This window comes from Lepidochelys olivacea (assembly GCF_965140295.1).
Source record: "Lepidochelys olivacea isolate rLepOli2 genome assembly, chromosome: 6".
NCBI classification, from domain to species: Eukaryota; Metazoa; Chordata; order Testudines; family Cheloniidae; genus Lepidochelys; species Lepidochelys olivacea.
This window is the reverse complement of record NC_140416.1, coordinates 71972441-71985320: the sequence shown is the minus strand read 5'-3', so window position 1 is coordinate 71985320 and position 12880 is coordinate 71972441. Positions and strand designations below refer to the sequence as shown.

The 12880-nt window shown below is 43.5% G+C and overlaps 1 protein-coding gene across 2 annotated transcripts in view; it reads right to left on the bottom strand.

The window, feature by feature from the left end:
- Positions 1 to 12880, bottom strand: part of FMN1 (formin 1) — a gene marked incomplete at its 5' end in the record, with an annotated part of 373959 nt that overhangs the window by 205533 nt on the left and 155546 nt on the right. For both annotated transcript variants that reach the window (XM_084632400.1, XM_084632401.1), the window contains one exon: positions 11545 to 11606. In XM_084632400.1, the coding sequence (XP_084488526.1) occupies positions 11545 to 11606 (62 nt within the window). The remainder of the gene's footprint in view (positions 1 to 11544; positions 11607 to 12880) is intronic.

Sequence of the window (12880 nt, the reverse complement as noted above, 5' to 3'; positions counted from 1 at the left end):
CTATGACTCAAACTACTAAAGTTTGATATATTCACTGTATCATCTTTGAAACACCACCCATCCTGTTGAATGGATGGTGTGAAGAATGCTCTCATTAAAACCTGGCTCTTCCTTCCCATAGACTACAGAAAATGAAGCAGACAATAATTCTTAAACAATGGGAACACAACAGGATTTTCCTTTACACAGGCCAGGAGATTCCAAAGAATATAAAAGATAACACAAAATAATTGATTGTCATACATGTCTGATCAGAAAAGTTTTCTTCTTTTATCTTCCCTTCTTCTCCTGTGAATGAACTGGCCATGCCTAGTGTAAACTAAACACCCATATAATCACTGTCTATGAATTCCTACAGTAAGATAATGTGCTGTGGGCTCTATGGGTATGTCTTCACAGCAGAGTTAGCCCAGGGGATCAGCACCCAGGTCAGCCTAACCAGGCGAGCTTCCCCTCTGCAAATCCAAACCCACATTAGCCCATATGTGTCTGGGCTGGGGGCATAATCCACACTTTTTTGTGTTGAGATGTTCTAAGATTCTTTCCCAATCGAGTCAATTGCCAGAGAACTTGTCTGTCTTTCAGTGGACCGTGGGAACAGCACTGGAGTACTGTAAGTACTTGAATGATTTAGCCTGCACCCTTAATCCAAATTGGGCAGGTTCCAGCCACGTAAAAGCAGGGCCTGACCTTTAATATCTAGCCCAGTGTCAGATAGCCCCAGTCTTAAAGCATCTCCAAACCCAGGTAAAAGATTTTTGCATGGACAGTAGAGGGGTTTGGGCTAGAACCTGCATAAGATCCAGGGCTAGCTTTTCAGTGAAGACATACACTATTACACAGATGTAGCACAGAACTCACAGCCCAAGGGGAAAAAGGCCTATGGTGATTTAAGCCCCCTTTGCACCTTTCCTGATCCTTGGCCACTCCATGGGCTGGAGAGGCCCCTGGCATAATTCAGACAACCCTATGTTTAGGGTTTATGTTTAGGATGTCTAAACTACGGCAGCCTCCCTGGGACACCCCACAGGCTGCAGCACTGCCTAGAATCTCTACAGCAGTATGTGACCATTCCTCTTCCCTTCCCTCAGCATGCCCACTCTGCAATGGCTTTGTTGGGATCCTTGAAGGGCAACCTTATAGCTGTCTTCCTTGGTTCCCGCATTGTTGGGATCCACCCCTGCCCACAGCTGGCTTTTTTGTTGGCCCCTTTACAATGCTCTAAGCCTTTTTACCTGAAGTACAGGGGCAGGAATGGGAGTAGGGATCTCACCCCTAATCTATGGTAGGGGTGGCATGATGAGCAACTTTCTTCACAGCCCCTATAAAGTTCTGGTCTCTGGATCAGTTTGCAAAGAGTAGCTGCAGAGAGAGAAATATGACATGTCTGTTTGTGGGGTATCTCAATGCTCTGGTTGTCAAAAACACATCTAAGTCTTGTGTTTACCTTAGTTGACAGAGATGCTACCAACACACTGTCCCATGCCGAAGTAAAATGCAACAAACTGTTATATTAAAACTTAGCCGTAGCCTAAATTTCTTCAATATAACACCCGATAGGTTTTTTTTAAAATAAACCTGTAGTAATCCTCCTTTAATCTTATAAAAAATTCCATCCTACAAATTATAAAAAGCCAAGAGAAACTACAGCTAATTCTGCACCATGAGCTAGGGATGTGACCCCCTTGCTTGCATACACATACTTGCTCCAGCTAGCTCTCATCAGCTGGCGCGAGTATAAACAGCAGAGTAGCTGTGGAAGCACAGGTAGCAGCAGTGGAGGCATGTGCCGAGTACGTACCCACCGGTTTCAGGTGGGTTTGTACTTGACATAGGTCAGCTGTGCCTGCACTGCCCATGCTACCATGGCTACACTGCTCTTTATACACATGCTAGTGCAATAAGCCCTAGCACCTGTGTGCACGTCCATGAGCAGGGCCATTCACCCCCCTACCTCAGAGCGTCGACGTAGTCTAAGAGCATACCGGCATTGTGACAGATTGCAGATGCTGCCTGTAATACTTCCGAATTGCGGATAATTTGATTAAATTGTATCATGCAACTTCTGTGTCAGAGAAAGCTCATATGTATGTGAGTCCCCCCCATGAGTTAGCAGGGTTGTGTCATGTCTCTGTGAGGCCAGAGACAATGGTGAGTGATCAGCACTCAACGATCCATTCAAAGTAAAAGACCTTGGGACAATGGGTTTACACTCTAAGTGGGAGAAGACACTTCCTCCTTTTATCTGAAGGGGGGGGTGGGAGGGTGGTTGTGGTGAAAGTCACAGAAAGTTACCAGGAGAAGAAAAGAAGCAGGTGACCTCAGCAGAAGTCTGTAAAGGAACTCAGAATTGGAGGGATGGGAGGAAAACTGGGGAGAGAGAGCCATTTTGCATCAGGCTAAGATGAGGGAGGCAGCTGCAGGGGTAGGGTAGACAAGGGGTGTGGGAGGGGTGGAGGACTCCCAAGGGAAGGATGAGCTAGTGAGGGACACTGTTTAGGATGTTTTATTGTTGTGTATGATCTGTACTCTCTTGTGCTTTACATGGTTACTATAAAGAGCATAAAGATGTTAGACTGTACAAAGTGTTGAATGAGTGTTGACTGCTCCACAAGTGCTGCATGCCCTGAGACAGTTAAACTCACACCTTTTGGGTCGGTGGAGTTCTGGTAAAGGGGTCTGTTTAAGTATCAGGGAATCTAACGGATCAGTGTTGCATCCAGAGGGCTTAGGCAGCTGGACGGTGAGTTCTGACAATCAGGGGGATGCCAGACAAAAAATCTGTGCCCTGAGAGTATGCCGAGAGACCCCAAGGCTGGGGCAATGGCTGGACTCTGTTCAGACTCCAGGAGGAGCCTGAAACATCCTGGGGAATCCAGAATCCTGGATTCCCCTCACAGCCATCCTAGTGGGTGGCCAGGAAAGGGTGCTGGCCAGGATCTGGCCTAAATTAGTACATTAGTCCAGGGCACAACATGTTCCTTTGCTGTTAATACTTTAAATTTTGCAGTCCCAAGCATAATTAAAGGTAATGCAATGTCTGTGAAGTGACTTAGGGCTGGTCTACACTGAAAACTTACACCAGCCTACCTAAGTCTCTCAGAGGTGAGAGACATACACACCCCTGAGCAACATAGCTATGTCATCTTAACGTCTGGTGCAGACACTGCTAGGTCAATGGAAGGATTCTTCCATAGACCTACCTATCACATCCTGGGGAGATGAATTAAACACAGCAATGGGAGAACCCCTCCGTTGCTGGAGTGAGTGTTTACACTGAAAGAAAAGGAGTACTTGTGGCACCTTAGAGACTAACCAATTTGAGCATAAGCTCATGAAAGCTTATGCGCAAATAAATTGGTTAGTCTCTAAGGTGCCACAAGTACTCCTTTTCTTTTTGCGAATACAGACTAACACGGCTGTTACTCTGAAACCTGTTTACACTGAAGCACTCCAGTGGTGCAGCTGCAGTGCTGATGCTGTAGCTTAGGGCATGGCTACACTTGCAGATGTAGAGCGCTTTCAGTTAAATCAGCCTTCGTAGAGCACAGTAGGGAAAGCGCTGCAATCTAGCTACACTGACAGCTACAAGAGCACTGGTTTCAGAGTAACAGCCGTGTTAGTCTGTCTTCGCAAAAAGAAAAGGAGTACTTGTGGCACCTTAGAGACTAACCAATTTATTTGAGCATGAGCTTTCGTGAGCTATAGCTCACTTCATCGGATGCATACCGTGGAAACTGCAGAAGACATTATATACACACAGAGACCATGAAACAATACCTCCTTCCACCCCACTGTCCTGCTGGTAATAGTTTATCTAAAGTGATCATCAAGTTGGGCTATTTCCAGCACAAATCCAGGTTTTCTCACCCTCCACCCCCCCCCCCCAAACTCACTCTCCTGCTGGTAATAGCCCATCCAAAGTGACCACTCTCTTCACAATGTGTATGATAATCAAGATGGGCCATTGCCAGCACAAATCCAGGTTCTCTCACTCCCTCACCCCCCTCCAAAAACCACACACACAAACTCACTCTCCTATTATTTTTGTGAGTTTGAAGAATCACGCTGAAGACATTGCACTTCATAATATTTTAGTTATAAAAAAGTCTGTAGGAATGTTTCACTGGGCTGTGAGGTAGTGAAAATGAACTAAAGCTGTCAAGCATCAAAATAAAGACATCACCAAACAAATGTATACCATATGAGAAAATGTATGAATATAATACATCTTGTGGGAAACCACCACAATGGCAGTATCAGTTCCCACCAATTTTCACAGATCATGTGCAGAAAACTTTTGCATTTAAACTAACTTTAAGTTGTATTTATGCATTTAAAATGGATAATGGTCGGTTTTTCTGGCATCATCATAACTGATAATTGAGTCACAACTAGGCATGAGCTTGCAAATAATGCATGCACATTTTCCTTCATCTAAACTGAAGATCATATGCAACCCTTTATGTTATCTATTATACTTTGACAAAACATTCATATTTCAATCTCAGCAGTTAATGAATTAACATTAGTTGATCAGTCATGGGAAAAAAATACAAACTACCTTAATTGCTTCTTTTAACAAGAGACTTAAGTTTTTATCACACAAAGTTTGAGAATAGCAAATTAATGAAAAAAATGTTTCTGAACTTTACAGTTCAGAAATCTACTATCCCCTCAATTTCTTTCAAATTTATTTTCATAGAAAACAAAAAAGTCCAAAATTAATGTTTTTAATGGAAACCAATCAACAGCTCCTCTTGTGGCATGGTACTCTGAGTATCACAGCAACAGGCAAGGCGGAACAGATAGATGGTTTAGCATAAGTAGTTAGCACATATTGCAAGGAACCATTCAAGGTAGACTGGCCCATTAACACCTCTGCAGTCAGAACAAAAAGAGGGGGTTCTTGGGTTACAAATTGTTGTAATAAACCATAAGTCCAGTGTTTCTGTTCAATCCATGATTTTTAGTGTCTAGCAGAGTTATGAATTTAATCGCTCAGGTTTCTCTTTTGAAAGTGTTGTGCAGATTTCCTTTGAGGATGAGGACTGATAGGTCAGATATAGAGTGATCACTTCGTGAAAAGCGTTCAGACATGGGTGATAGGGTGTTTTTGTCTTTGTTTGAACACACCTGGGAATCTCACACAGGAAAATGATCAATCTGTTCCACCTTGCATTTAGCATCATGTGATGTTCGGAATACCTTTCCCAGGCCTGAAGAAGAGCTCCGTGTGGCTTCAAACTTGTCTCTCTCAACAGCAGAAGTTGGTCCAATAGAAGATATTACCTCACCCACTTTGTCTCTATAATTAACATGTCAGCATTTCTTTCCATTTATGTTTTCATATTCTAAAATACTTTATTCAATAATATGGAGTCTTTTAATATGGAATGTGTAGGGTTACCAGACACTGTCTATCAATAAAGTAGTATCATCTAGCCATATTTTTTACATGATGAATTAAGTATAGCTGTCACACACAACCCTGGTAGAGCTCGCCTTGGCTAGACATTCATCAGACTGTGGTTTGGATCTCACAGACTGGGACATGTGCTCTTAAAGCTTTCCTTGAGGTACCGTCTCTCCCGTTGGTATCTTTGGGACATTTCCTGGGCACTAGCTGACTGTTACCTCCTCATGGAAATGGAGCTCTGTGTTAGTGCTGCGCTCGGCCCCCAAGGCCAGTGATAATCTCTAAGTCTCCCCAGTGGTTTAAGCATACCCTTTCCCACACTTCAACCTCGTCTTCAGGGATACATGACCATGAGGTAGACCCATATACAGATTTGGTGAGTGTTCCCAAAAACCAAACACTCTTTAGTTAGCATAATGAATATGCAGTTCTAAACAAGGCGAATAACACACCTACATGCCATTCCCTGCCTCACTATCCCAAGCTTTCTTTGAGCACCGGCCAGAGTCCTATAAGGAGCCCAGGATCTTCCCTCCTGCACATAGCTTCTACTTCAGATCATGGAATCTGTCTCTCTCCTATGCACTGAAACCAGTTTCTGTCTTTCTCAGCTCAAACTGCAGTTAAGAAGGATCCCCCTATTATGAAAGCAGGCTCCTCTCTTCCCCTATCATACCACAGCTTGCTGTTTGTGAGTCCCAGTCCCAATCTCTCAGCCTTTCTTTGTTCTGTCTCTGAGGAAATTCCACTGCTCTAGAACCTCCCACAGAAAAGTTGGACAAAACTGGTTTTCCCTAGACTTCAACTATTCCACATCCTAAGGTGCTCCCATTTGAAGGGGAACTATTTAGATTAATGGCTCACCATTGTCAGCCCTGTATCACCAGCTCTTAGAATTTCAGTCCAATACGGAGGCAAAAAGACAATAGAAAAGGCAAGAAGCCCCACATTCAAATAGGGTCTGACACAGACACACACGGAGTCCCAGTATCAAACAGAATTCATAAAGTGTGCCTGGATTTCCCAAATCACAGTATTGAAAGATCATCATAAGAGAGTGACCATTGCTACTACTGAGTCCAAATTTGCTTTAAAGGAGTCCTGATCTACATTCTCCGGGGTAACCTAGTATTGGTGCTGCTGTAGCTCTCTAGACTCCTGTACAAATTTTTATGTGGTTCACTTCCTAGAAATAAACCGATTATTTATCAGGGAGAAAATAGGGATATGGACCCTCATCTTCCTCCCCACCACATTTTGACTATTTCTATTTTGAGAAATACAAAATAACTATGGGTCCTTCCATGCACTTCTAGTGGGAGTTTGCCTTCACAATCATTGCTACTGATGATTACCACAAGAGTCACTTGATTCACAGTATAGTTTTAGTCTGTATCCCTGGCTCCTCCACTACTACTGTCTTCATGGTTGCAGAGGTGAGAATTTAACACTACCCCTTTGGTCTCCAGAATATGTTTCCCCTTCCCCATACCAAAGCCCCCCATTCTTGCCCCCATGCCACATGGGCTGTGTGTTCCTCATTCACCTCTAGCTAAGTAGCCTCCCAACACACACTTGGGGGCAATAATAAGAAAATGGCTGATCCTTTTCAAATGAAAATGCTACTTCCAGCCTCCAGCTCAAACTTACCCAGCTGCTTTGCCAAGGTTGGCAGCCTAGGAATCAAAGGGACACTAAACATCTAAAGAGACTCTTTGAAGACAGAGAAAGGGGTGAGTCACGAGAGAGCTAGTACTGGGGAAACAGACTGACAGGGAACACAGATACACGTTTGTCAAGGTTCCTTCCCCACTCTGAACTCTAGGGTACAGATGTGGTGACCTGCATGAAAACCCCCTAAGCTTATTTTTACCAGCTTAGGTTAAAACTTCCCCAAGGTACAAACTATTTTACCTTTTGCCCTTGGACTTTATCGCTGCCATCACCAAGTGTCTAACAAATATATAACAGGGAAAGCGCTCGCTTGGAAACGTCCTTCTCCCCAAAATCCTCCCCAAACCCTACACCCCCTTTCCTGGGGAAGACTTGATAAAAATCCTCACCAATTTGCATAGGTGAACACAGACCTAAACCCTTGGATCTTAAGAACAATGAAAAAGCAATCAGGTTCTTAAAGGAAGAATTTTAATTGAAGAAAAAAAGTAAAAGAATCACCTCTGTAAAATCAGGATGGTAAATACCTTACAGGGTAATCAGATTCAAAACATAGAGAATCCCTCTAGGCAAAACCTTAAGTTACAAAAAGACATAAAAACAGGAATATACATTCCATTCAGCACAACTTATTTTATCAGCCATTTAAACAAAACAGAATCTAACACGTATCTAGCTAGATTACTTACTAAGGTCTAAGACTCCATTCCTTTTCTGTTCCCGGCAAAAGCATCACACAGACAGAGATACCCTTTGTTTCTCCCCCACTCCAGCTTTGAAAGTATCTTGTCTCCTCATTGGTAATTTTGGTCAGGTGCCAGCGAGCTTATCCTAGCTTCTTAACCATTTACAGGTGAAAGGGTTTTGCCTCTGGCCAGGAGGGATTTTAAAGGTGTTTACCCTTCCCTTTATATTTATGACAACGTCCCTCAAAAGCATCTGAAACAGTAAGGACCTTTCCAGGTTCATGGGGAAGATAAGTCTTAGGAAGGAAAGCCACATGTATAGACTGTTTTAAAGTAAATTTTCTCTGAAATTATTTGGTTCTAAATCAACAGTAAGTGGTTTTAAGAAGGCTGTCTCATCAGTGGATACCACTGTCCATAGCTCCCAGAGGGAACAGAACTGCAAGTACTGAACATACATCAGGCCTGCTGAGATAACGACTAGGGTAGCCAGATGCCCAGTTTTCGACTGGAAAGTCCAGTCAGATCTATTGACTGGACACCCAAAATCCGGTTACTGCGGGCGGGGGAGGTGCTGAATCATCACCTGTGCCAGCCCCTACTTAGCCAGGGCCACCTCCTACCTGCACTGGGCATCTGCAGCTCCCAGCCCCAGCTTCCCAGGCAAGTGCCTCCCGACCCAGGCAGAGGTTGGGGACTGAGAGGAGAAGCGCAGCGAGCAATGGGGGCAGGAGGAAAGAGAAGTGAACAGAGCGGGGCCTCAGGAGGAAGAGGCTGGGGCAGGAGTGGGGCCTCGGAGGAAGAGTCAGGGCTGGGGTGAAACCTGTAGGAAGGAGCTGGTAAAGAGAGGTTCCAGCCCTCCTGTTGGAGAGTCCAGTTTTTAAATATTACAAAGTTGGCAACCCTAGTAATGATGGTTAGTACAGGGGGACGGCAGCCCAAGGCCTGGTCTGAGAGTGGGAGAATCATGTGGGATTCCACCGCAACAAAGGTGATGGCTTGAGGACCGAGACCTGGAAGGGATGCATTCAAAGAGACCAGGAGAGGTCAGCAGGGCCAGGTCTTAAGGAAAATGGCACCCTGGGCAAACTTGTATTTTGGCACTCCTGGCCCCCATGGGCACGGCACTCCCCCAATGCCCCTGGTCCCCACAGGTGTCCCCCATTGCCCCGGTCCCTGTGGGCTTCAGAAGCTCCTCACTCCCCCTTCGCCCCAACCCCTACGCTCCCTGCACCCCCAATCCCTGTGCTCTCCACCTCCTGTGCTCCTAATGCCTGCCCCTCCTGTGTCCCCAATGCCTGCATTGTGCCCCCTTCACCCTTAAACCTTGCATCCCCCTCCTGCATCCATGTTTGGAAAACGATCTGGATGCATGGAGTGGCTGGCATTGCTGCTCACTCCCCCCCTTGAACACTGCTCCTCCGGCCCCCTGGGGAGTGTGGGGTTGGGAGCGAGGTGCAACATCAGGGCTCCCTGCTTCCAAGTCACTTTCCCCACCTGGGCTGTGTAAGGGGCAGGCAGGAGAGCAGCAGCTCCTGATGCTTGCCTCACAGCACAGCACAGGTGGGGAAAGTGACCTGGATGCTGGGAGGCCGGCGTTGCTCCTCACTCCCCCTTATAGTCTCCCCTAGGGAGATGCAGAGTAATGGGGGAATGAGCAGTATCTGTGCACAACTGCTGCCCGCACAAAAAAGTTCCTTTGCCAGGAAGAAGCAGGGAGAAATCTGGGTGCCCCCCCGACGCATCACCTCTGCAACTTTGCAGCGCTTCCCAGCCAGCCAGGAGCACTTTCTGACACTACACTGGCAACACACACCTCTGCACTGCTGCCCCCCTGACCATGGCACCCTGGGCGGATGCCTGAGTGGCCCGCCCTTAAGGCCGGCCGTACAGGTGGTGCTGTTAGCCTGGTAACTGTGACAATCTTCTTCTTTTCCAATAGTCATGGTTAATAATTGTGAGGCTTTTCCTTATCTTTAAGCATAGCGTCACCTAAAGGATGTCAAGAACGCAATGTGACTAAAATATTGGGAATCACATCCCTGTGTTGTGATTGCCTAGGGAGGTTTGGGAATCTCCATCATTGGAGACTTTTAAGAGCAGGTTAGACAAACACCTGTAAGGGATGCAGGAGACTGGACTAGATGACCTTTCGAGATCCCTTACAGTCCTACAATTCTATGAGTTGGCATTAAAACACACAATTAAGATTTGGCCTACCATTTTTGTGTTTCTCTAGACTATAAATTTTTAGTAATTTGGGAGATAAAATTCCTTGGAACTCAACACTCAACAGGAGTTCAGCTGGATGGCCAGATTTTGTTATGAAATTAGGCTAATTGGACTTGTTTTTATATTGTTATACTGAAAATTTTTATATGACAGGATAATCTGATTGATTAATCTACAGCTATTGAGTACATGCTTTTTAAAAACAGAAATCAATAAATTCTAAGTCTTCAGCATTAAAAACCAAGCCTGATACATTTCAAGGAATTTTGAAGAAAATTCAAAAACCAAACAATATGAATGAAATCCTGGTCCCATTGGAGTCAATGGCAAATTTCTCATTGACTTTTCAGTGGGGCAAGATTTCACACTATAGACACAAGAAAAATGATGAAAACTGAAAAAATTATACCAGCACAAGAAGAGTCAGTGTGTGTGGGGTAACAGAGGGAAAAAATACAACATTTAGCACTGGAGGAGACCCAGCAAGTAGAATCTATTAGTAAAGCTTCTGCAAACATGTTGCCTTTCATGTCACCAGGCTCAGACTTTTTCTACCTGCTGTCTTCAATTCCATTTGCCTTAATGTTGACAATGGAAACGCTGCATGTGTTTGTAACTCATGACTTACACACTGAAAAACGTACTGTGGTACCATGGTGCAGGTATTGCACCTAATTCGCTGTGCAGTGCTAGAAAAGTGCTAGATAGTTTGACCAGAAGATAATTCAAAGTGTTTAAAACTGGCACCAGCTTCTTATTCAACAAATCTGCTCCTGTGCTATACATTCAATCACATCTGCTTGCTTTTGGGACAAAAATATACTTTTGCTACTTTGTACTTCAGTTAGCACTGCAAAGCCAACATTGTTTTGGAAGAGTGGACTCGATTCTGATGAGTTCATATACCATCCACAGGATAGTTAATTAAATTCAGATCATAGAACTTTTTCTATTTATGTTGAACTGTGATCTTTCTAGCTCTAACAGTCAGAAACCAGACCGGGTTTTCAGAGGTGGCATTTAGGAAAACAAACATTCTTTTACTCATAAAGGTAGTAAAATATGGAATCACAGACACATAACCCCACAAATGCAATTTCTATGGGCACTTTTTGGAGAATAATTGCACTTTACAAGAAATCCATGCTACTACTTAAATAAAAAAGCAATGAGTTAAGTCTTGGAGTTTTAATATACTAAATGAGTTTACAAATTACAGTGCTGATGAGTCAAAGGGCTGAATTTGCCCTGTGCCCTGCAGGAGTGATACAATCAGCAAGATTACAAAAGAAACATTTGAAAAAATGCTAAATCCCTTTAAAAGTGATTTGTGACTGCACATATGGATTTTAAGTAAACTAACTTTAATTGAGCTGCCAGTCAGCTGAAAACTTACTTTTAGAGAGAAAAACAAAAATATGTTTAATATCAGAACATAAACCACATACTGGATTACTTAAATCTGCAACTTGCACAAGATTTAAAGAACAAAAAGTCACTTTATAACAAATCAGCATCATTAAAAAGATGTACCTTTAAGTTTTCAACTTCTTCCTTGTTTTCCCTCTTTAATTGCAAAATTGCAGCATGGTACTCTGTAAAAAAATAAAGAAGCGATTCAGATTAGTGACATAAAAGTCAAAAAAAGCCTCTGTCTATGAAACATGACACTCTAGACACAGTGCCATTTCATACTGTGCTTCCATGCCAAAAACATAGGTAGAGGCTTCTGAAGAGTAGGCCTGCTACAAAGATGACAAAGAAAATGTTTCCAGGATCAGGAGATACACATGGCCATACTGACAATGGTAAAAAGAAAAGGAGTACTTGTGGCACCTTAGAGACTAACCAATTTATTGGAGCATAAGCTTTCGTGAGCTAACCAATTTATTTGAACATAAGCTTTTGTGCGCTACAGCTCACTGAAAGCTCATGCTCAAATAAATTGGTTAGTTTCTAAGGTGCCACAAGTACTCCTTTTCTTTTTGCGAATACAGACTAACACGGCTGCTACTCTGAAACTGACAATGGTGTTAATGATGACAGAGGATAATACAAATAGCTCTCACACAGGGAGAGGAGTAAAGTGTATGGGTGGAGTGGGAATGTATTTCAAATTGAGGTAACGGGAAGAAACTTGGGATTTGGTTTTTGAAGTAAAAAGCGGAGTTGATAGCATGCTTCTACCACACACAAAAAGTTTTGAAGGAATATCTACATTTAGTATTCAAATCTTGCACTGAACTGTATTCAATTTTAAAGCCGATAACATCTACATATCGACTAATTGGACAGGGTACAGAAAAAAGCCACGTGATTTGAGGCCTGGAAAAATGCCTTACAGCGAGGGACTTAAAAGCCTTAAAGATTATCAAAAAGAAGATTGAGAGGTGACTTGCTTATGTTGTATAAGTGCCTTGATGGAGAAGAAATACTAGGCACCAAAGTGCTTTTTAATACATCAGAGAAAGGCAGCACAACAAGAACCAATGGCTGGAAGTTAAAGCCAGACAATTTCAAATTAAAAATCAGGCAAAAAAAAAAATTTAACAGTGTGAGTAATTAACATTGGAACAGCCTACCCAGGGAAGAGAGAGATTTTCCATCTCTTAATGTCTTTAATGCCTCCTAGTGAAACAGTGTTTCCTGATATCCAAACTAGACCTCCCACACTGCAACTTAAGACCATTGCTTCGTGTTCTGTCATCTGCCACCACTGAGAACCTAGCTCCATCCTCTTTGGAACCCCCCTTCAGGTGTTGAAGGCTGCTATCAAAGCTACCTTCACTCTTCTGTAGACTAAATAATCCCAGTTCCCTCAGCCTCTCCTCGTAAATCATGTGCCCCAGCCCTCTAATCATTTTCGTTG